General features: G+C 58.9%; 1 protein-coding gene across 2 annotated transcripts in view; it reads right to left on the bottom strand.

Moving 5' to 3' along the window:
* ATP2A3 (ATPase sarcoplasmic/endoplasmic reticulum Ca2+ transporting 3) overlaps window positions 1-23,757 on the bottom strand; it is a 33,110-nt gene extending 9,353 nt beyond the window's left edge. For both annotated transcript variants that reach the window (XM_059046680.2, XM_059046676.2), the window contains exons 1-16: window positions 23,543-23,757; window positions 14,147-14,164; window positions 13,768-13,850; window positions 12,235-12,339; window positions 11,914-12,052; window positions 11,564-11,644; window positions 11,388-11,473; window positions 9,333-9,797; window positions 7,291-7,379; window positions 7,025-7,127; window positions 5,660-5,791; window positions 5,136-5,261; window positions 3,844-4,062; window positions 3,399-3,734; window positions 1,116-1,336; window positions 55-257 (exon numbers count right to left, since the gene is read on the bottom strand). In XM_059046680.2, coding sequence (XP_058902663.1) covers window positions 55-257; window positions 1,116-1,336; window positions 3,399-3,734; window positions 3,844-4,062; window positions 5,136-5,261; window positions 5,660-5,791; window positions 7,025-7,127; window positions 7,291-7,379; window positions 9,333-9,797; window positions 11,388-11,473; window positions 11,564-11,644; window positions 11,914-12,052; window positions 12,235-12,339; window positions 13,768-13,850; window positions 14,147-14,164; window positions 23,543-23,666 — 2,530 coding nt within the window. In that variant the 5' untranslated portion in view covers window positions 23,667-23,757. The remainder of the gene's footprint in view (window positions 1-54; window positions 258-1,115; window positions 1,337-3,398; window positions 3,735-3,843; window positions 4,063-5,135; window positions 5,262-5,659; window positions 5,792-7,024; window positions 7,128-7,290; window positions 7,380-9,332; window positions 9,798-11,387; window positions 11,474-11,563; window positions 11,645-11,913; window positions 12,053-12,234; window positions 12,340-13,767; window positions 13,851-14,146; window positions 14,165-23,542) is intronic.
* Between the last annotated feature and the right edge of the window lie 524 nt (window positions 23,758-24,281).

The following is a 24,281-nucleotide window of genomic DNA, read 5'->3' as shown; positions in this document are numbered from 1 at the left end:
ACAAGGGTCTTAGGAAGTTCCAGGAACCGCAATGAAGACTGGGTCCCCACTCACCTCCAATAGCCAGATATCGGAAGAAGAGCCAGCCACTGATGAGGGCCTCCCGAGGGTTCCGGGGCCGCTTCTTCATAACATCCAGGTCTGGTGGGTTGAAGCCCAGGGCCGTGGCAGGTAGGCCATCCGTCACCAGGTTCACCCAGAGCAGCTGCACAGGGATCAGGGCTTCGGGCAGGCCCAGAATTGCTGTGACGAAGATGCTGGAACCAGAGTCATGGGCTCTAGCCCCCAGCAAATGGAGGGTACAGCTCCTACTCTTACCCCAGGCCCGGGAGCTCCCGCACTGTCTCCACAGCAGCCCCGCCTCCCGCTGGGCCACCCCTGCCCCCCCAGTCCCAGCTCTGGGGCCTGGACAGACCTGCCCTTTAGGCCTCTCCTCTTGAGGACACAAGTCCTCTTTAGGGGGCACACACACACGTGGACAGTGCATGCCTGAAACATACACACATTTGTTCACAGATGTGTACAACAACCTAGCACGGATTACACAATCCCACAAACACAAGCAAACACCTACATGCTTGCCCCGACGTGCAGAGATGCAGAACTCTTACATAGCCAGGCAAGCGTGTTCACCGTTCTCCACAGGCATTACTCACATGTGAACATAAGTGTGTACACAATTACACACTAGCACAAATCCTCATGCAAAAAGATGAACAAGAATTCACATGCACACACGTACACACACTTCCCGCTCAGGCACACACCCTATGTGCACACACACACACGCACACGAACACATTACTGCCCAAAGGTGAGGCAAGTTCTCCCATCTTGCAGGACTCTGAAAGTGGGAAGAAGGTCACGGCTGGACGGATGACAGGGGACTTTTCAGGCACCACCTCAGGGGCTGAGGTGCATCAGGGCCTCTGGAGAATGATGAGGCGTCCCCATCCCTCCCCAACCTGAGATGGGACTCTGCAAGTCCCCAGCCTTCCAGGGCAGGGCACGGGTCCCTCCATCGCTGCAGCGCCATCCCAGAACAGGCATTTCCCCAGTCTTAGGGATGCAGAGCTGGTCCAGAGGGCTGGGGGGGAGGGAACACAGGGTCTCACCAGACGACCTCGCCAACATTGGAGGAGATGAGGTAGCGGATGAATTGCTTCATGTTGCTGTAGATGGCCCGGCCCTCCTCCACCGCGGCCACGATGGAGGCAAAATTGTCATCCGACAGTACCATCTCTGCCGCTGACTTGGCCACGGCTGTGCCGGAGCCCATGGCGATGCCGATCTCCGCTTTCTTCAGGGCTGGCGCATCATTCACCCCGTCTCCAGTCTGAGGGCCAGGTTAGCTGGGTTCATGCCTGAGAAACTTCCCTTCTACCTCCCTGACTCCCCTCAACTCAGCCTATCACCAAGTTTAGGGGATGTCCCCGAAGAAGCAGACAGCTGGACAGAACAAATGGTGAGGTCATGAGCCTTGAAACTGATCTGGGGATGAGGCTAAGGGGAAGGCAAAGAGTGCAGATAAGGATAAAATTGAGGAGAAGATCAAGCCAAAGACCAGAGAGGATGGTGAGGTGGGGACAGGGATGAGGCTGAGTCAACGCCGAGAGCAGGGATGAAATTCAGGTGGGATGTGGGGTAGAAGATGAAACTGAGATTAAGGACAAAGTTAAGCTCAAGTCAGGAATGAGGTGAAGGTCATGGCCCAGGTCAAGGGCCGGTTAGCTGTTGTAGTCAAGGTGAAGGCTGGAGCCAAGGTGAAGAGCAGGGTCAAGAATGGACTCGTGCTCAAGATAAAAAAATTAGATTAAGGGAGAGGTCAAGTCAAGGCTATGGCCCATATCAGGAATGATGTCATGGTAGAAGTTGGAGTTGAGGTCAAAGTCAAGACTGAAGGCCAGATCAAAGTTGAGGTCAACATAAAGTATTGTATTGGTGGGGGGGATCAATGTCAGGGATCAGATCAGGGTCCAGGTCAAGACTGGAACCTATATCAGGGTTGAGCTCAGACTAAAGAATCAGTTTAAGATGGTCAAGGTCAAGGTCAGGGACCAAGTCAGGGTGAAAATCAAAATAAGGTCAAGAACAAGTTTACAGGTGTAGTGAAGTCAAGGTTGGTACCCAGCTCATTATCCAGGTCTAGGCTGAGCCACATGTCAGGATTAAGGTCAAGGTAAAGGACTGGGTGAGGCTGGAAGTCAAGATTATAAACTGAGGCCAAGTCAGGGTTGAGGTTGAGGTTAAGAATCAGATCAGTGTTGATGAAGAGGTCAACAATCAAGAATGAGACAGAACAAAAACTGGGTCCAAACCAAATGTCCATCCAGAGGTGAATGGATAAAGAGACTGTGGAGGGGACGTCCCTGGTGGCGCAGTGGATAAGACTCTGCGCTCCCAGTGCAGGGGGCCCGGGTTCGATCCCTGGTCAGGGAACTGGATCCCACATGCATGCCGCAACTAAGAGTTCGCATGCCACAACTAAGGAACCCTGGAGCCGCAACTAAGGAGGAGCCCATGAGTCGCAACTAAGGAGCCCGCCTGCCGCAACTAAGACCTGGTGAAACCAAACAAACAAGCAAATAAATAAATAAATAAATCTATCTTTAAAAGAGACTCTGGGGCTTCCCTGGTGGCGCAGTGGTTGGGAGTCCGCCTGCCGATGCAGGGGACGTGGGTTCGTGCCCCGGTCCGGGAGGATCCCACATGCCGCGGAGCGGCTGGGCCCGTGAGCCATGGCCGCTGAGCCTGCGCGTCCGGAGCCTGTGCTCCGCAGCGGGAGGGGCCACAACAGTGAGAGGCCCGCGTACCGCAAAAAAAAAAAAAAAAAGAGACTCTGGTATATTCACACAATGGAATGCCACTGAACAATAAAAAAGCAACCATGTAACTGATATCTGCAATAACATGGGTAAACCTCAAAGGAAAGAAGCCAGACACAAAAAAGCACATGCTGTATGATCCCCCTTATATGAAAATCCAGGAGAGGCAAAACTAATCTATGATGCAAAAAAACGGGAAGGAGCGTAAGGGAACTTCATGGGTTGATGATAATGTTCCCTATCGCGTGTGGGGGAAAAGTGTACTGATGTCTGCAACTTCCTCTGAAACACATTTAAGAAAAGATGGTTGAAGGATGGGTAGACGGATAGGTACGTGATAAAGCAAATATAACTATGTTATTTATAGAATCTAGATAGTGGATATTTATAGGCATTCACTATAAAAATCATTTTGATTTCTCTTCGTGTTTGAAATTTTTTATAATAAAATGTTGGGAGAAATAAGAATGAAGCAGAGGCAGCGGTTGCCCGGGTTGCTCCTCCCAAGGCCTATGGCAAGCGCTTCACCCCCACCCTCACCACCTCCCCCAGGCTCCCGCCTCGTGGCCTTACCATGGCGGTGATCTCGTTGAAGGACTGCAGGTTCTCCACGATGCGGGACTTGTGGGCGGGCTCCACCCGGGCGAAACAGTGGGCCGTGCGGCAGGCGTGGCGCTGCTGCTCGGGGCTGAGATCGTCAAATTCTCGGCCCGTGTAGGCCTTGCCCGCCACGTCCTCTGTGTCCTTGAAGATGCCAAGCCGGCGGCAGATGGCCACGGCCGTGCCTTTGTTGTCCCCCGTGATCATGACCACACGGATGCCCGCCTGGCGGCAGCGTGAGATGCAGGCAGCCACCTCGGGCCTCGGAGGGTCCAGCATGCCCACGCAGCCCACGAACGTCAGATCCGTCTGCAGGGAGGGGGCAGATGCGAGTGGGGCCTGGGCCCATTCTCAGCCTGCCGCCCGCCCAGCGCCGCAGGCGGACACATGGCTCCCAGCCCTGGGGCCCAGCACCCACCTCGTACTGAACAAACTTGCTGCAGTCGTCTAGCTGCATGTCCTCCTTCCTCGGGGGCACATCCCGGGTGGCCAGTGCCAGGCAGCGCAGTGTGTCCGAGCCTGAGCCCCAGTCCCGGATCTTGGCCAGGATGTGCTCCCTGGAGGTGCTGTTCAGGGATACCGTGCGGCTCCCCACGCGGACTGAGCTGCAGCGCTCGATCACACTCTCAGGTGCCCCCTGCCGCGTGGGGTAGGGGAGGAGACAAGTCCGTCAGTCGGGACCCCTCCCCTCCCTCCTGCCTGATCCAGGAAATTGAGGCCCAGATACGGGGAAAGGTCACCCAAGGGGACACTCAACAAGGCACAGACCAGAATCCATTCTTTGGAAGCTCAGAGAGGGAACCAATCAGGTCCCACTGTGAGAAAGCCCAGAGGGAAGGGGGCTCACACAGGGTGTGACACCACGTGAAGCCCATGCGGAGGCACCCTCCCCTCACCAACCTGCAGCTGAGAAGGCCTGCTGCAGCCTTTTGGGGGATGGGGTGGGAATGGCAGCCCTCCTGCAGGCCCTGCCTCCCTGCCAGCCTGCTGCTACCGGGTTCCCAGTTCTGTGGGGTGCTCGGCAGCGGGCCCAGGAACGGAGCCCTGCTGAGGGCGTGTGGGGTGTGGCTCTGGGAAGGTGGTCTTGGGGGTGCCGGGCTACTCAGCGGCCTTGGGGCCTCAACCCGGATCTCGCCCGAGGCCTGGGAAGAACCTCTGAATCCTCCATCAGTGCCTCCTCCCCCTCCTCAAAGGGCACTCCAAATGCTAGTTTTTTTCAGCAGCCCAAGCTCCCAGTACAGAAGCTTGTCATTTCCAAAGAGGTTAAAACCCCTCACTGTGCGTGAAGACGTGAACGGGGGTCTGGATGGGAGCGTGGGACTCGGTTTCCGAAACACAAAGCACCAGAGTTGCACACCAACCACCTCAACACCCCCCATCAGAAGCAAAAGGGGTTCCAAGACCTTCCAGCCTGACCTGCTGTTCAGATGGGGAGCCCGAGGCCCACAAGGGGGTACGGTGAGCCCAGGGTCACGCGGCGAGGCACTGCCTCTCAGCCCAGAGCTGGGGCCACAGGGCGTGGCAGGCCTCAGCATCTGGCCCTGGCTTTACCTGCCCCACCCCTGGATCCCTCTCCCAGGTCCCCAGGGCAGGCTGACCACCCTTGGTTCTGGAGTCGTCGCTTTGACAGAGGGCCCCGCACCTCCCCCAGTCTCCCACCGCTGCAGGCTCTGGCTCTTCAGAGGCCCCAGGCTGATCAGGAAGGCCCACCTTCACAAACATCTTGCTGCCCTGGGCCGCCAGGCCAGGGTGGGTGGGCGTGCAGTACACCGACATGGACTTCCGGTCTCGGGAGAACTCCAGGGTGAACTCCTTCCGCATCAGCTGCTTGATGACCTGCGGGGCCCGCCCAGGTGGGTCAGGGCGTGAGGGGCAGAGCCGGCAACTCTGGCTGCTTCCTTGCCAGCTGTTCAGTCCCATGAAGAGCCTCTTGCTCCCTGCACGATGTTGTCTACCCTCTTCTGATCCTGGCATTCAAGGCCCCTCTCCCCCTCTCCAGCCCCAGAAGTGCCCCCAAAGTTGCCATTTCCTGACCACGCTGTGTAATTCCCGATTCCGAGTCCCTGCCCACACTCCGCTTTTCCTCTCTTTTTCCCCTAGACCAGTCTCACTAGGGGTCTGAGGGCCCTCCTCCTCCCAGAAGCCTCCCACGACTTCATTCCCTTCCCTCCCTTCTCCAGAGGCCCCAGAAGCCCCAGCCACGCGGCCTGTGGCCGAACCCCCAAGCTGCTTACCGCGTTGCAGGCCCCAGCTCGCTCCACCCGGGACAGGGCCTGTAGGTCCGTGTCAAAAACATTCATCTTCTCTACGAGGCAAGTCAGGGCCGTCTCCGTGGCCTCTCCCACCTTCTCATACACGCCCTTCGCCTAGCGGGGGCCCCGGTACAGGGAGTGAGGGGCAGGGAGGCCCCCAGCCTCACCTCCCACTCGCTCCCTGCCCCCTGGAGCTCCCTTTGCCAGAGTCACCTGTAACCTCCTTTGCACCAGGCCCGTGGGCCCTTCCCAGCCCAGCCGACCTGGGAAGCACCTGGCACTGATGCTCACCTTCCCTTCCGACCCTCCCTCCTCCCCTGACGTCAACGGCCATGCACCTTTCCTGTCCCCTGAATCGCTCTCTGCTTACACTTCTCAGCTTCCTTCACCAGATTCCTCTTTCTAAACCTGCCTTCTGGGCCCTGCTCCTTCCGTGTCCCCCCTCCCCTCCCTGAGGCCTCATATGCTCCTGGCCTCTCACGGGCTCGGGACGGCCAGGGCCCACCCAGCCCACTGCAACCTCTCTCCTGGGCTCCGAGCCCACACGTACAGCTGCTGCCTGTTGGACTTTGTTCCCTGGGGACCCCCAGGCTGCCTCTCTCCCTCCCTATTTTGCCACTGCCAGGACAGTCCCAGCCGGGACAGCAACTACAAGCTACCCTGAGCTCCTCCCTCTTTTCACCTAACCAGTCACCAAGTCCCAGGATCTGGGCTCCAAACGCTCTCTCCAGCCCAGGCCTCCTCCCCTCTCCCTGAAGCCCCAGCCAGGACTCAGCTGGCACCTCTCCGGCCCGGAAGACCACAAGGGGCTCCTCGGCTCGGTCTTGCCCAGTCTGTCCTGTCCTCCGCACAGAAGCCTGGGTGATCTTCTGTGAATGCAGATCTGACCATATCGCTCGCCTGCTCCAAACCCTGTGGTGTCTGCCTACTGCCCTCAGCTGGGCATCAGGCTGACCTGGCCAAGCGCCCCCGCCCCACCAGGCAGGAGCGGCCTCCCACATGCTCCAGCCACAGGGAAGAGCACTGAATGCCCGTTTCCGGGCTGTGCCTTCTGCTTTAAACACTTCTTAGTCTTGTCCCCCAAAGCTCTTCCCCCAGGCACCCCTGGCCCTCCTGCCCTTTCCATTACAGTCCCCCACGGCCCAAGAGCCCCGAGCAGGGCTCCAGAGCCAGCCTGAGGAAGAAGGAGAGGTGGCAGTGTGGAGTGGACAAGGACGGCAGTGCTCCTGGGGTGTGGCACTGCAAAGCGGCAGGGACCTCCACTCCCGCGAGCTTTGATACTCTGGGAGAAAGGTCTGTTCTGAGCTCCCGGATACTAGGGAGGTCACGAAGGGGAGCAGGGCCCACCTCGTTGTAGTCCAGCGCTGAGTCATTGCACAGGGCGCAGATGGTCGCCAGCTCCGCCAGCGCGTCAAACTGCCCGCAGCACACAGGCCAGCCCCCAAGCCGCCTGTGGAGCCAGAGCTGTCAGTAGGGTGCCCTTGTCCCAGCCCCTGGGCAATGCCCAGGCCCTTGACCCCCAAGAGGCCTCGCCAGTGACAGCTCTCAGAGCTGTCCTACATAGCTCCGCCCACCAGGAAACCCCGCCCACCTGAGCCCCACAGAGCACTCACACTTCGCCCTCCGGGGCATACGTGGTGCCGGAGATGGTGAACTCGTGCAAACTGCAGGTACCCGCTTCGGCCTCGGCTACCACGAACATCTGGGGAGCGCAGGGGCGTGCTCAGGCAGACCCTCCTCCCTGGGCAGCCAGTCTGACTCAAGCCTGACCCCAGGGTGGTGTCCTGTGGGTCTCCAGAGGAGGCGCCGGCCTTCCCTCCCCCAGGGTCTTGGAGGTGAAGTGTAAGAGTACTGCGTCCAGGCTGAGGCCGGGCCTCTCGGCCCTGCCCAGGTGTGTCCGCTTCGGGCTTGTCTTTTGCTCTAGACCCATGAGAGATTTATGGCAGATTCTTCAATGTTCTGGAGCAGCTGCCAGCTTGACAGAGCCCTGAGCTGGGACAGGAAGACTGGGTCCTTGCCCATCTCACTATGTGACCCCTGGCGGAGCACCTAAGCCTCAGTTTCTCTACTGGTAACGGGGAGAAAGTGGGATCAGAGTGCAGCTGCCCCTCCTTGCCCTTCAAGGCAATGAGTTCCTGACCTCCAAGGCAGGAATCCTACGTAGCATCCTGAGGCACAGACCCCTGTCCCCAGAGAGTGAGCTCCTGCCCGCAGGGCCCAGCCCCCACCTGTGCCCCTGAGGGACAGGGGGCTCACCTCTCCCAGGGCAGCCCGTATCCTCATCTGTCAGCCAGCTCTGCCAGGGAGATAATTCTTACTTCCTGGAAACTGCCTCGTTGCACATTCCCAAGCCAGTGGCCAGCCCGGCACCCAGCAGGTGCTCAATAAACAGTCCTTCCATTGTACTTTTCTCCCTGCCCCTGGGGACAGCCCTCCAGCCAGCAGAGCCCCTGAGAAGTCAAGTTCCTTAGCTCATCATCCAGTATGTAAGGCCCCTATGACTTCCCTATACTGTGTTTTTCAAATCTTTAGTTCAGAATCCCTAGTAGGACTGTTCAAATGAAGTCCTACTAGGGATTCTAGCAGGTCAGGGGCTGCAGGGCAGTAAAGCGTGCTGGTGCCCCCAACCCCATGGCAGCCCCTGATGGGGTTCTGTGGGGGACTAAGGTCTCAGATATAGAGCCTGGGTTTCCCAGGCCCAGTGGGCAGATTATGGGAGCAGGGTGGGAGAGGAGTGATTGGGGGACCTAGGCAGTGGGAAATCAGAAAGCTTCACCATCACGCCACCCACTCCTCTACCCCAGAGACCTGCTGGAGTCTCAGCCAGACTCCCTGAAGCATGTGGGCAGCAGCCCGGGATCTGGGATCTAGTGCCAGGGAATGAATAATTCCTGCCTGGGCCCTTCCCAGGTCACTGGAGCTGGGTGATAGGCGTTGACCACCGAGAGTCACGGTGGTGAAGGATAGAACCTGGGTCCAGTCCCTGGTCCAGAAGATCCCACATGCCGCAGAGCAGCTAAGCCTGTGTGCCACAACTACTGAGCCTGCGCTCTGGAGCCTGCAAGCCACAATGACTGAGCCCTCGTGCCACAAATACTGAAGCCCACGTGCCTAGAGCCCCTGCTCTGCAACAAGAGGAGCCACCGAAACGAGGAGCCCACGCACTGCAACGAAGAGTGGCCCCTGCTCGCCACAACTAGAGAAGAGCCCGCGCGCAGCAACCAAGACCCAACGCAGCCAAAAATAAATAGATAAATAAATCTCTTTTAAAAAAAAAAGAAAAAGAAGAAAAAAACGAACCTGGGTCCAGGCCCAGCTTGGATCAGATGCCCAAGCTGTACTTGACCCTCCCCTGTGTCCTTTATGGTTACCTGGCAGGGCCTGCACACCCAAACTTCAGATGGGGAAACTGAGGTTCACAAGTGGGCAGTGGCTGCCAGGACCCCACAGAGTGCCGCACGGGTCCTAGGGATGCGTGTCCAGCCAGGCTTTGCTGCTGTGCCCCATGAGAACCTGGATCTGCTCCCCACCACGGGGCAGCACACAGGTTCTCTCCTCCACCTCTGGCCAAAAAGGAGTCAGGGAGTGGTCCAGAGAGGGAGCCTGGCCTGCCAGGCGTCACACAGCAATACCCACGCTGGCTGCGGCCACTCACCCGGCAGACCGACATCTGATTGGTGGTGAGTGTGCCCGTCTTATCAGAGCAGATGACCGAGGTGCAGCCCAGGGTCTCCACGGAGGGCAGACTCCGCACGATGGCGTTCTTGCGGGCCATGCGCCGTGTGCCCAGTGCCAAGCACGTAGTGATGACAGCCGGGAGGCCCTCAGGGATGGCGGCCACCGCCAGGGCCACGGCGATCTTGAAGTAGTAGACAGCGCCTCGGAGCCAGGAGCCGCCGTGGGCCGGATCAGCAAAGTGACCGATGTTAATGACCCACACGGCCACGCAGATCACGGAGATGGCGCGGGACAGCTGCTGCCCAAACTCATCCAGCTTCTGCTGCAGGGGCGTCCGCTCTGGCACCATGGCCGCCATCTGACTCCGGATCTTACCCAGCTCCGTGTGCAAGCCCGTGGCCACTGCCACACCCATCGCCTTGCCCGATGCAATGTTGGTGCCCTGGCCGGGGGAGGGATAAGGAAAGGGCTGGTTAGCACCCCAACTGGGGCCCAGAACCCCTGATCCCTTCAGGCTGGGGGTAGGGCTCTTATTCCCCTCCTTGGCTTCCTTTTTCTCCATGCTTAGCGCTCCCAGAGGTAGGCCACTGTGTAGTCTCGAGTCACTACTGTCATCGCCATGATAGTGTCAGCGCTATGAAAGCAGGGACTTGCTTCAGTGCCACATCCCCAGTGCCTAGCAAGGGGGGCCTGGCACAGAGGAAGCATCAGCTGATATTGACAGTATGATCAACCAGCACAGCACAGCACCAAGCCATCAAAATTCAGCTCATAAACGACCAATACAGCCACACAGGAGTGTGGCTAACCGTGATCTCAGGTAAACAGTCGATAAATATTTACTGAAGAATCCAGAAAATTTGAGCTGAAGTCCATCCATTCCCAAGGCCCCAGTAAAATCCCCAAGCCCTGGTGCAAGTGCCGGCCAGCCTTGAGCCTCTGTGTCCTCGGCTGTAAAATGGTCCAACGGAGGCCCGAGACACAGCTGCTCTGAGGAGGCTCATAACTCGGTCCCCTTCAGACAAGTGCACTATGCTGAGGCTGGAGAGAAGGTGGGTTCTGGTAGCCTCAGCGTCCCTTCTGCCCTGAGCCATGCAGCTCCTGCCCCCCCTTACAGGCCCCTCCGCTAAGGAAATGACCTGCAGTTAGCCAGGGCACCCTCTTTAGAAAGCTCCTAGTGACAGCTTCTAATGCCTGAACATGCCCCTTGGTGTCCCCTCCCCACCCAAGGCAGTTTGTCCAAAGCTTCCAGGCACCTAGGCAGGGTGCTCTCCTCAAGAAGAGCTGTGGGGGTATGCCACTTTCTCCATTTCTGTTCACTTCTGGGGAGACTTTAATAACTTAGTGCCCAGGGCCACTGCCAATTGGCCTGACCCCTCCTTGTGGCCTCTGTGGGAAGCCTGTGAGCATCACTGGTTAAGTCCCTCTAAGGCCACAGGGGCTGATCCCTCCCACAAGAGCTGAACCCATCACTCTCCCTGAGAGGAGCTGGGTGGCTTGGAATCTTGCCTTGGGGATCAGTTTTCCTATCTGAGAAATGGACTGTTCCTGATATCCTCTACCATTTTGGCACGGGCCCAGCCGCTCCGCGGCATGTGGGATCCTCCCGGACCGGGGCACGAACCTGCGTCCCCTGCATCAGCAGGTGGACTCTCAACCACTGCACCACCAGGGAAGCCCAGTACGTATTCTTTTTTTTTTTTTTTTTTTTTTTTTTTTTGCGGTATGCGGGCCTCTCACTGTTGTGGCCTCTCCCATTGCGGAGCACAGGCTGCGGACGCGCAGGCTCAGCGGCCATGGCTCACGGGCCCAGCCGCTCCGCGGCATGTGGGATCTTCCCGGACCGGGGCACGAACCCACGTCCCCTGCATCGGCAGGCGGACTCTCAACCACTGAGCCACCAGGGAAGCCCAGTACGTATTCTTAATGACTGATGAGGTTCTTTCCCACGGGGCTTCAGCTGATTAATCTAAATGTTATCATCGTTATCATCATCGTTCAGGCAAAGGCCCCAGGCATCCCAAGCACTTACAGAAAACAGCATGTTCTTCTTGTCCTGGTTCACGGCTCTGGGGTCTGGGATGGCATCCGTGTGCTTGGTCACAGACACAGATTCACCTGGATGAGGAATCAGAAATGAGAAGCCCCCCGTGAAGGCACCTCTGTCCCCTGGCCCAGCCGCCCCTGGTTCCGGCCTCCAGGCCTCACCGGTCAGGATGGATTGGTCTACTCTCAGCGTGGTGGACTTGATCTCGATGAGACGGAGGTCGGCGGGCACTTTGTCTCCCACTGTGGAGGGAGAATGGCTTGGCTGAGGGTGGCTTTGGGTGCCACCTCCCAGGAAAGCCGGGAGGGCTCCCGGAAACCAAGGCTGGGGCTGGGAGGCAGAGGCCTGAGCTGTCCCCTGGCCTACAGTCCAGTCCCTTGATCTGTCTGATGGGGTTTTGGCCAAAGAGATTTAGAGGAATCCAACAGCTACCCCCTCTGCATATATAGTCAGAAAGAGAAGGATGGGCTCATCGGCGTCACATAGTGAAAGGAGGAGGCCCCCAAAGCACCTGCCACTTCCACGATGTCTCCGGGGACGATGTCCCGGGCGCGGATGCGCTGCACGCCCTTGCGGTCCGAGCGGATCACTTTGCCCATCTCAGGCTCATACTCCTTCAGGGCCTCAATGGCACTCTCAGCATTGCGTTCCTGCAGAGGCGGGAAGGCTGTCTGTCCCTGCTGGCTCCAGCAGGCCACCCCCTTGGGGTGACACCCTTAGGGCTGGGGATGGATCTGGAAGCAGAAGGACCTGCAGGATTCCAGGACCAAATGGAGGTCACACCTAGCAGCTGGGAGACCCCAGGGCCCAGTCCCACCACCGAGCCTCCCACCTGCCACACGCCCACGATCGCGTTGGCCACAAGGATCAGCATGATGACCAGGGGCTCCACGAAGGCGGTTGTGGTCTCCTCATCCTCCTCGAACCAGGCCAGGACCTGCCGGGGTCAAAGCTGCTGAGTTTAGGCTCTGCCGTGGGCCAGGGTCTGCTTGCCATTTCCTTTGTGTGCTGGGTCTCTGTCTGCTCCCGTTTTGGGGGAAATACCCCTGGGCAGCCCTGGACCTAGAGAGGTCTGCTCTCAGAAGGCCTTGGCTTTGGAAGTCCTGACCCCACAAGTAGCGACCACCAGAGCCCACGTCCCACGCACCCCCCACTTTCAGGGACGGTGGGGGGGCATTGTGCAATGGCCAGCAGGAGATGTCGCCGGGGGGTTCTCGGAGCAGGTGTGGTGTGCCCAGGCCAGTAGCAGCAGCAGCAGCAGCGCCTGGGAACTTGTTAGCAATGCAAATCCTTGGTGTCCATCCCGACCTCCCGAGTCAGAAACTCTGGGCTGGGGCCCAGCAGTCTGTGTTCTGAGCAGCCCAGGTGATCCTGCTGCAGGCTCAAGTTCACGGTTCACAGACCAGAGGACCATGATTCCAGCCAGAGCCCAGGCCTGGCGGCGCGAGACCTGGTTCAAGTCCGTTCCCACCTCTCGGCCCAGGTGGGACCTGTCATCCTCTCCAGGCCTCAGTGTGTCCACCTGTTCCGTGGAGAGGGTACCAGAATCCTTTTGGCTCAGCTGTTTGGGGCGCCTGCCTGGATAGACTTCTTTTTTTAAGAGTCCTCCGTTTCCAAGGAACAGTGAGTGGCTAGGAGGGTCAGACACAGCTGGCCGGAGGGGCCTGGAGCAGGAGTCACATGCACCCTCGGGGCTCCATCCCCTGCATGACCGTTGGGTCTCTGGGCCTCTGCTGCTCAGCCACTGGTGTTCCCCTTCCCCACCGCTCCGCTCTGGCCCCATGGCCCTGCAGGCCCAGTAGGAGTCTGGGCGGGGCGGACGGGGGACAGCAACAAGGAGCAGCATCCGCGAGGAGGCTGCAGGAGGTTAAGGCCCGAAGGCTGAGGAGCTCTGCAAGTCACCGAATGGGCTCACGGCGGGGTGATCTCGCCCCCCAGGGACATTTGGCAACATCGGGTAGGCTTGGCGGTTACAAGCGGGGAGCGCTACTGGCCTCTGGCGGGCAGGGGCCAGGGATGCTGCTAAAAATTCTACAGTGCACAGGACAGCTCCCACCACGGAGGATTATCGGGTCCAAGAAGGCAGCAGGGCTGATGCCGGGAAACCCTGTGCTAAGGCAAGCAGGGGCGGGGGCACACCCCTGCTTTTGCAAGCTCACTCTGACAGCCAGGGGACAGATGGGGGCCGGGAGTCCAGTGCGGGGGGCCGCGAGGGTTTGGGCAAGGGCAGGGGGCAGGTAGGGGCCCAGGGGTGCCCACAGCTGAGAGGACAGCCCTGTGGCCCAGAGCCTGGGCCTCTGAGCACTGCCCTGACCTGCTCTCCCTCCCGGGCCGCCCGATGCCATGAACTGGGGGCCCTACTTACGAAGGAGACCAGGGCCGCCAGCAGCAGGACGCGCACCAGGAGGTCCTCAAACTGCTCCAGCACCAGCTCCCACAGGGACTTCCCTGGGGACGGGAGTGCCGCGTGAGGCCTGGGCCCCTGACCGACTGACCTGCTTCCGTGCCGAGCTGGGGCGGCCTCAGGACCACCTGGCCCACTCCCTCCCTCCCATTTGAAGAGGGAGAGCCCGAGGCCCTGAGAGGCACAGATGGGCAATGCCGGGGCGGTGGGGTGGGTGGGGGGGTGGGGCCTGCTCAGCAAGGCCCCAGCCGGGCTGGGGGTGGGGGAGGACACGGCCTGACAGTGAATGGCCCACGATGGCGTCTGGTGACCTCACAGGCCGCCCTGGCCCAAGGCTCACCTTCCTCGGTCGGGAGCTCTGCAGGATCCAGGCAGCCACGGGAGCCATGCGGAGACAAGAAATGACTGGGTTATAGAGTGGAGTCTGAGCAGCCCCTCCCCATGTACCCACCGGGACCTCCACGATGGGCAGGACACGTCACCCCAGTTCTCTGAGATCACAGAATGGATGGTTTGAGCCCAGATGCTTCCACCCCCCACCCTCACCTCACTCTGGTTGAGGAAGGCCTGGTGTGGCCTGGCTCACCCTGGGACAGGACGGGAGCCAGGAGCAGCCTCCTAGACCCTCCCGCATTGCACAGAGGGGTAACTGAGGCCTGGAGAAGAGACGGGAGCCCTGAGGTCACACAGGGAGTCCGCCGTTCTCACAGCTCCCTGCACTGCTCTTTCTCAGATGCCCACCTGGTCCCGTTCAATGTCCCTCACCCATGGCAGCCCCTCCCTCAAACTGAGAACATCGGCTCAGGCCACCTCTGACACACCTGCTACTCCAGGACCACAGGGACGAGGCCCACGGCGCCGCTGTCCCTCTGAGCCCCACCCCATCCCAGGCTCCCCCTGAGCACGACCCCAGCAGCCAGCATCCCGGGCACTGAGAAACCCACCGCAGTTCAGTTCCTAGAGGTTGAGTCTCAGCTTGTCCCCTCCCAGGCCCTCCGCTCCAGGCAAGCTCAGTTAGGACCCAGCCCGCATGCCCAGGCCCAGACCACAGAACATTTTGAAGAACCACGTTTCCAAACACCACCAGGACCTGCTGTCACTTTACGGGCTCCACTTTTATCTCCTGTTTCCCGAAGCACCTATGTTACAGGTGGAGCTGGCCGCCCCAGTACCTGAAGTCTTGGAATCTTCCCAACAGCCTAAAGGGGAGGCAGGTGGGAATTCCGACCCTGTTTCGCAGGTGCAAGAGCGAGGTCCAGAGTGGATTCGTGGCTTGAACAAGGTCACACAGCCAGCGAGGCTATCTGTGGGTCTGTGGAAAGGGGTCCTGGACGGGCTTCTCCTTCCTCCTGCCGAGCTCGGGACCTGCCCACGGCTGTCTGAGGCCCCTCCCAGATCAAGCCTAACTGAGCCTTGCCTCCTCTTGTCTACACCCCCAGCCCCACCCCGGGTCGCTCAGGAGCTTGTTAGCATGCAGAATCCGAGCCCCACCCCAGGCTGGCTCCCCCTCTCTCCTCCTCCCTGACATGGGTCCTTGCCTCTGTCCACCTGCTTTCGGCTCGAGCACCTGCCAGCATTTTTTCCCATGGCACCTCTCCCCTGACCATCTGTTTCGAAGGTCTGCGGTCTGCACCTGGCAGCTGAACCATGGGGAGTAATAAGCAGCCCACTGGGCTGCAGGAATCCAGGAGGGAAATATGTAACCTAAAAATACACTTTCTAGCATTTTCTCCAAAGTCCTATTTTAGGCAATGACTGACATTTTCCGTGGAAAATGTAATCTCCAGTGTCCTGCATCGAGATTAAAATCAAACAGACTTTTTCCTTCTGATCTATTTAGCTGAGGCGAACAGGAAAGGCGGGGAGAGGGCCAGGCCTGGTTTCTGGGCCAATTCTCCAATGGAGCAGGGTCCTTTAGAGGTCATCTCAGCCATGCCCCTGCCTCATGGCACACGTCAGTCTGCTTCTGCCATGCTCGACCCAGGAGATTCCTCAAGCCCTCACCTCTGCAGGTGTCTTCAGGGTTCCTGACCTAAGGGAGAGTGTATCCGTAAGTCTCACCCGAATCCCTCCTGCTGTCTCCCTGACCCCTCCCTCTCTGGCATGTAGCCCCGTGACTACCATATTCCTCAGTGCTTTTTTTCTGGGTAGGAAATCATGTTATGGGACACACATACCAGCCCTAGTGCCCCTGCAAGCTGCCCTCTGCCTGCAGGGCTCACCAGTTCTCCTTTCTCTCCCCTTCCACCCCCAGAAGGGATCTCCCCTCCTGCGGACCCACAGCTCGATCCAGCGTCCACTCTTGGTGCTGGTCATCACGCTGCTCCCCAAATACTTCTTGTTCTCCCCACCTTGTGGGCACACAGTAGGACTGCACGTCCCAGCTTCCTGTGCGAGTTGCAAAAAGAACGATGTATATTCGGGCTGGAATGTTGAACTGCTGGAGAAGGGCGCTGTCCGATGGAAATTTCTGTGATGATGGAAGAGTCCTATAGCTGCACTGTCTGATACGGTAGCCACCAGCCACATGTGGCTACTAAGCACTGGGAATGTAGCTAGTGTGACTAAGTAGCTACATTTTATTTACTTATTTATTTATTGCCACACCTTGCGGATTGCAGGATCTTAGTTCTCTGACCAGGGATTGAACCCAGGCCCCCAGCAGCAGAAGCACAGAGTTCTAACCACTGGACCACCAGGGAATTCCTTACATTTTAAATTATACTTACTTTTTATTCGTTTAAACTCAATCAGCCACACAAGGTTAGTGGTTGCCCTATTGGACAGCACAGTCTGGAGTTCTTTGACCCTCTGCTACAGCAGACCAGCACCTGTGCAATGGTATCTGCTTTGTGAACCTGAGTCACAGAGTCGGGAGACACCGAGCCCCCAGATGTGCTGCACTGAGGTACATATATACAGTGCGAGCAAGAAATGACCTGGATTGTTTCAAGCCACTGAGATCTGGGGGTTGTTACTGCAACATAACCTAGCCTATCCTGACCGATGCCCCCTTCTCCCCAGACCTGGCCTCTACCGCAAGGCTCCCCTTTCACCCCCATCCGCTGCCCCTGGGGGAGGCTCAGCCAGCCATGAGGTCACCACAGATGCCCTGCCCATCCCTGAGCGAGGGCCATCCCTGCTCATGTCATGCACGTGCTTCCAGTCATGCCTGAGTAGTTGGCTCCCTGTGGGGCCCTGAGCCTCATTTGGAAGACAGAGTACCCACCCCCGCCCAGACGGGCTGCTGTGAGGATCAGCATTAGTATCATTAATATTACTAAGCCACATTTATTGAGCACCTACTATATACCGAGCAGTGTGCCAGGTGCTTTACCTACTTCATCTCCGGAGATAAACAGGGGGGCATTGTGTGCCCAGCACGTGAGAAGGTGCTCCACAGACAGAATAATCACTTCCTCATGTGCATTACTCTCTTGTGATTCTCAAATAACCCGGGAAGGAGGATACATTTATCATTCCCATTTTACAGAGTAGAAGTACAGAGAGGTTGAGTGACTAGCTCACGGTCACACAGCTGGGAAGTGGCAGGGAAGCGTTTTGAGCTCAAACCCCTGCTCTGGACCTCCTGCACTCATGCCTAGGCTGTCCTGCTTTCCCACCCCAGTGGTCCCCCTGTCTCCCCCCAGCCACGGTCACCTGAAAGAAAGTAATATCCCATATCCTGATTGTTGGGCTGGATGCCCTCATCCCATCAAGAGCCATCAGCCATCAATCATGCCAGCCCAGAGGCTCTTCCTCACAAAACAAGTGGTGTTTTGGGGGTTACTAGACCGTCTCTGCTTATGCCTGATCTGCAGCAAACTCCAATCCTGCCAAGACTCTGAACAACCCAGTTCTCCCCTCACGTGAATTAGTTCCAGGGCCATGGTGGGGGATCCAGGGGCTAGGAGAGCACCTCCTCCCCTTCCCAGGCATCCCTGGAAGATGCTGGTTCCCCCTTGACATCTCCAGGCTGCATTTGGTAGGGCTGAGCCAGTTCCCCTTGAAATGATGGCATTGGGCCCTCAGCAGCACCAGATGCCCCATTTGTTAAGTGAGGAGAATGCCATGGCCCTGCCCACCTCTTGGTGCCATCTGCCAGGCTGCACGGGCCAAGTCAGTAACAGGAGGTGCTGCCCCTCCCAGACCCCAGCTGGGCCAGCCTGGGGGCATATGAGCCCCCACTATTCTTGTCTGGATCTCTCACATGGTGGCTTCTCCTGGCCGAATCCTGCTCTGGGTCACTGTTGCCAAACTGAACCAGCCCATGTCCACCGATGCCCGATGCGGAGCTGGCCTGGAAGGGCCTGGGATGTGATTAGAGAAACTCTGCAGCTTAGAGCAGAGAGCCTGGTCCAGAGGGCTGGAGTTCAAATCCTGTATCTTGGTAGTTCTGTGGCCACAGGCAAGTCACTTTAACCCTGGCTGTGCCTCAGTTTCCTCACCTGGAAAATGGGGATAATAATAGTAACTACCTCATCAGGTTGCTGTGAAGATGAAATGATATAATATGTAGGAAGAACTTAGACTAATGCATAGCACATGGTGAATGCTCAGTAAACATCAGCCATAACAACAGTTAAGAGGACGGAAGCTCCAGTGTCCCTAGCACCTGGGACAGTGCCTGGCACACAGTAGGTGCTCAATAAAACTCTGTGAATGAATGAATGACCCTGCCCTGCTCACAGACCTTCAGTGGCTCTCCTAGACCTATAGGATAAAGACCAACCTTAACAGGGCCTTCAAGGTCTTCCTGGATTTGCCCCAACCCACCCTTCCAGAATCACTCTCGTATCTTAGACGTCCGTCCCTCTCTCTGCCAGCCAAGTGAGATGCCTCAGGATTGCTACCACGTCCCCTGGTTTTGCTAAAGCTTTCCCCACTCCAAGATTTTGTTTTACCATTTTTTCTGTTCAGGGTACCTCCCCATTTCCTCATCTGAACCTCCAGGAAGGCTTCCCAGAAAAGCTCTGCTCTCACGGGCCACCAGTGTTGCCTTCTGCTTCCTGCCCCGGGGGCACCCCCAGGGGCTGAGTCACCCCTGGGTCCACACAGAGCCTCACTGAATTGTTTATTCGATTGCCCCATGGTTCAGCCCTGGACCCCGGGCCCACAGCCCAGAGCCCAGGAGAAGTGGGGTGCAGGGCCCGGGCTGCCCCCAGGCTCCACACACCACCTGCTCCCCTAATCCCCCCTCGACTCCTTCCTTCTCACAACACTGGAAACTGGTATTTCGGCTTCTAAGTGCTGGTTCCAGTTGGGAGAGGCAAGTGCTCCCCAAGGTCTTCCTCAAAGGTAAATTTACAGAGCAATTAAATCCTCACTCACAAAGTCAGGGACAGACCTTGGCTCGCAGACCCCACCCCGCCCACCTGGGCTGCCACCATCTCCAGGCCCCACCTGGAGTGGATAACCTCTGCCCTGGTGCAGCCTTCCTGGCCGACCAGGCCCGGAGGCAAAGTGTTTGCTGGGCGCCCTCAGTGCTGTGAGGAGCAGACCCAGCCCTGCCTCGGGGAGCTCCTGGTGCAAGGGCTCGGGGTTCTGCAGGGGCAGGGCTGGTGCTGTTCCTGAGAGGGGGCACCAAGGCTGCCCACCAAGGGTGTGAGAACTGGGGTGAAGCCTGAAATACCCGCCTCAGATCCGAGTCAGTTCACATTTGCAAGGCCCTTGGGGGATCTCAGGGGCCTGTCTCTGCCCCGCTGACAACACTGGGGCCAAGGAAGCGGGGACCTGGGCTGAGGGCAGGAGATAAGGTCACAGCAGGGACCCCACCGGCAGGAATCTAAATCCAGACTCTCCCTCCCACCTGGCCCCCCTGGAGCTCTGGTACCCACTGTACAGACGGGCAGGCTGAGGCCCAGGAAGGCAGGCTCCAGCCCCTGTCACAGCCCCTCCCCCAGCTCCCCTAAACAGAGACACTGCCCCTCCCCCGCAGAGACTTCCTGGGACCTCTCCCGACTCCCACATCAGTGGGCTCTGGGGTGGGGGCGGCTTAGGTGTTGGCCCGCCCGCTTGGGAGGACACCCCCAACCCAGTCCTGCCTCCTGCCTAGGCTCCCGTCCAGCAGGGGTGACAGGCAGCCCATTCAGGGACCTGAGGAGATCAGATGGCTCCTGCATACACGGAAAAGTGCCCAACGTGACTGGCAAACAGAGAAAGGCAAAGTAAGACTATGAGAGGCCACTCGTCTATGAGATTGGCGTCCAATAACACAGCGTGCTGGTGAGGTGGTGGGGAAATGGGCAGGCCAACGGGTGCAACTTTTAGGAGAACAATTTAGCAACAGCGGTCAAATTTTACAATACACACGCCCTTTGACCCGGCAATGCCCCCTCCAGGAATTTATCCTTTGGAGATATTCACAGTGTGTGAAATGACACGGGGACAAGGATGTGCCTTATAACGTGTGTGTGATAACAGAGGCTTCGAACAACCCCAGAGCCCATCAAAAGCTCGGGTGAAGAAATGCTGGAACAGCCACATGATGAAACTCTGAGTGGACACCAGGAAGCCCAAGGATGCTCCACGTGGAACCATCTGCAAGAGTGACGATGTCACATGGAAAGCAGGGGCAAAACAGCCCTCAAAAGCCACTCGCTTTCATGTAAAAAAGGTCACCAATCACAGACCCAGAAGTGTGTGCGCACACTTGGGCAGGAGACACTGGGGTGGCTGGGGATGGGTGATTGGGGACAGGGCTGGGGAGAATTTACTATATACCTTTTGTACCTTTTGAATGCGGTACTGTGTGCACGTTTTTACTCAAAAAAATAAGTTGAAGGGATGTAGAAAGGCCCCTCCGAGAAAGCTGAGTCCTGGGCACCTCCGGCGTCTGCAGAGAAAGGTGGCTCACAAGAGGCCAGAAGCCTCCCACTTACTGCCCTGTTGGGGCCTCAGCGGACATGGCTACCTGCTGGGGTTGGGACAGATGTGGGGCAGGGAGGTGCGACTCCCAGTACACTCACTGACTGAGGCCCCTCCCCCAGCTCTGAGGAGCAGGGAGGGAGGATCCCCAGCCCCTGCTTCCCCTCTTCCTGTGCTGGCAGCACTTGTGAACTTCAAGACTTAAGCAAATGACTTCCTTGTGGTTTCCAGCCTAACGACCTTGCAGGTGCACAGACTCCTGGGGTGGGGGAGGACACTGGTCCCTGGGGTGTTCCCTCCACCTGCAGGTCCCGCCCCCTCACCCCCCACCCCGTTTCTGGCCCAGAGCCAGGCCCAGCTCCTCCTGCCGCAAGAAGGGATGGCTTGGTGTACGCAGACACTCACAAATGTCTGGCACGGGTCCTATTGTAGCCTCACTTATGATGAGCAAATAGGGGCACCGAGAGGCAAAGCGGTTTATCCAGGATCGCACAGCTATGAAAGGGCAGAGCTAGGGCTCAAAACCCTGTCAGCCTCACCCCAGAGGCTGCGTGGGTAGAGACCGCGGGACACCCACGCCTCCTCCTCAGGCCGGGGCTCGGCTGGGGGAGAATGAGGCAGGAAGGGGCAGCCGGCTCCCTTCTCCTCACCTGATGACTTCCAGAGCCCTGGAATGCTCCCCGAGGAAAAAGCCCTTGGGGGCCCCGCGGGGGCCGGGGGCAAGGCTGTACTAGCTCCTGTCTAGCTGACCCCAGCTCCTAGCACAGGCCCCAACACCAGGGTCCCAGAGTCTGCAGAACCGATGACCCCCTTGAACAGACAGGGGAACTGAGGCCCAGAGAGGGGCAGGCACCCAGTACCAGCTCTACCACTTACTGTGTGACCTTGGGTAAGCTGTCTAAGCTCCTGGTGCCTCAGTTACCTCCTCTGTAAAATGGGGATGACAACAGTTGTTTTCATAGAGTTGTTTCAGGGAAGGAATGAGACAAGAGGTGAAAAGTGCTATAAGACCAACGTCTGGCACGTAGTACCAATGGGTAGTCAGTGAACATGAGCCTTCATTTTTACTACCATCGAAGCACAGAGGAACCAGAGGAGCCCAGGAACGGCCCCCTAACTCTTCCTACCACCCTCCCCAAGATGCACATCCACCTCTCTGGACCTACACACTGCACCAACATCCTTACTCATCACCCCACACAGATGCTCAGCCACCAGGGCACCCCCAAATCCTCTCACCTAGACAAAACAACATGGGGGGAACTAGAGGCTCCCTCCTTCCCAGCCAGCTTCCCCTCCTCATGAAGACATGGGGGCCAGAAAGGAGAAGGGTGTTGGCCAGGGTAATACAGGGCAACAACTGTGTGATTCTGGAGTCAGAACCAAGGGCTGGATCTCCAGCTTCCCTTGGGAATCGGGACTCCCAAGCTGGAGGCCACAGCAGCACAGAGGAGGCGGTGGAACCCCAGACCTGCTGCCCCGACCCCCAGCCCCACCCATGGGCTGGGGGACCAGCCCTGATGCCCTGCGCTCCTGCAGCGAGGACACCCACCCTCCCTGCCAAGTCACTAGTAGGGGATATTAAATAATATTTATCTCCCTAGTTCCGCCCACAGCTCAACTAAATATAGCAACTAATTTTTTCGAAAAAGGATTTCTGCTCCAGAAAGATAATATTTATATAAGAGGTGGTTGTCATAAACCAATACAAAACCCAAAGCTCCCTTTCTGACAGCTCTTCGTAATTTTCAAGCCAGCCCTGAGCAGTGAGACACACAGGCCAGAGAACCTTCCTTCTGGCTGGCGGGGAACCCTGAAAGGGTGAGGCCCCAAGTTCTGAAAGGGCGTGGGTCCAGGCCGCACTCTGGGGATCGAGGCGGTATTTCTCTCTGGACCCCTAACACTCTGCCCCGTGCCCTGGGGGTGGACCAAAGGGGTGGCAAATCCGGCCTGCAAGCCACCTGGGGAGGGACCTCTACATCTTCTACCATCTCTGGGTCATATCTGGACAGTACTGGCACTTGCCGTGCTTTTTGGCAGGTGGAGAATCTCACACGCCTTTGAACATGAGGAAGAAGGATACCTTTTCCTCCCAAACAGCAACAGCATGAAGGCTCCCTCCTTGCCCAGAGATGGGCAGGCGTGGCTCCAGGTCACCCAGGAAGGAAAGGCCTCCCCAGGCAACTCCCTGAGTGAGGCCTTGAACCCGCCACCCCCAAGGAGGTGGGTCTCCCGCCTCAGCAGTTCAAAGCCCCCACCGACTCCACCAGCCACATCCGCCTGGGGTTGCAGAAAGAGGAAGACCTGGGGGGTGGGGTCACCAAGCCTGCCAGCTGACAAGCTGTACCTTCTGGGCGTTTTACTGTGCCCTCGGGGGAGACCCGCAGGGTCAGCTGGGAGGCTGGGCCTCAGAGTCCCCGGCTGGTCCCTCGCCGGCCGACCCCGGTGTGTGCACCTGCACGACTCCGGCGGACTGCGGCGGCGCGGGGATGAAGCGCTGAGCGCCGATGGGGGTGGGCGAGGGCCTGCAGGAGTGGACTGGGACGCGGGTGCAGGTGGGAAGCCCGGAAGGACCGCACGGGTCCCTGGGCCCGGAGGGAGGAGATCGGGGCAGGGGAGCCAGGCGTCCGGTCTCCGAACCCGGAACCCGCACCCCCGCCTTCCCCTGCGAAGGTACCGCGCAGCCCCGCCGGGAGCCCCAAGGGCATCTGCAGAGGTTTCCTGAGCCCTCGCTTCCTGCCTGCCCGCCCACCCGCGGGGGCTGATGGCTGGGAGGGGAGTGGACCGCTCCGCAGCCGCGGTGCTGGGGGCGATACGGAGTCCGCGGCGCACGCGGCCCCGGCTGCCCCCGCGTGGCCCGCGTTCTCACCGTTAGGGCCGTAGCGCTCCCGCGCGCCGATCACCTGCTCCGGGCTCAGGCCGCCCTCGGCAGTCACCGAGAAGCGGCGCAGCACGTCGGCGGCCGGGAGCAGGTGCGCCTCCACCTCCTCCATGCCGCCCCCCTGGCAGTCTGCGCCGTCGACACAGTCGGGGGCGCCTCTCCGCGGGGCTACTAAGCGGGGCGCGGGGGGCTCGGGCCCCGACGGGCGCCGCGCGAGGCCAGGACCGCGCTGGAACCTTCCCCGACGGCAGTGGCGGCGGCCCGCGCCAGGATGCTGCGCCCCGGGCTCCCTCCCAGGGGCGGGGCGGCCCGGGGCCCGCCCCCGCACTCACACCCCTTCCGGCCGCCCTCGGAGCCCTCTGCCCCGCCCCCGCAGGGCCCCCAGGGCGCGGAGGCTGAGCTTCCCGCCCATTCTGCAGAAGGGGAAACTGAGGCCGCCCACGCAGAACGCGCTGAGCTTGGGGGAGCCGAGGGAGCGTGGTCCGGAAGGGCCTCTACCACTGTCCACAGAGCTGGAAGTGGGGGGGCAGGTCAGAGAACTGGGGAGGGCTGCTGAGCACCTGTCTCTGAGATGCCTTCTTTTGAGCCCTCTAGGGTCCTGGGAGGTTGCAAAACGGGGATGTCCATAGAGGGGCTTCCTACCCCCTACTCGAATTCTGCAAAGTGTGCCCCTGGGTCTAGAGGGAACCCAAAAGCCTGTGAATAAGCAAGACTCCTCTGGAGATTA

The sequence above is a fragment of the Kogia breviceps genome, chromosome 19 (genome assembly GCF_026419965.1).
Source record: "Kogia breviceps isolate mKogBre1 chromosome 19, mKogBre1 haplotype 1, whole genome shotgun sequence".
Taxonomy (NCBI): domain Eukaryota; kingdom Metazoa; phylum Chordata; class Mammalia; order Artiodactyla; family Physeteridae; genus Kogia; species Kogia breviceps.
The sequence above is the reverse complement of the archived record's forward strand: the minus strand, read 5'-3'. Positions and strand labels throughout refer to the sequence as shown.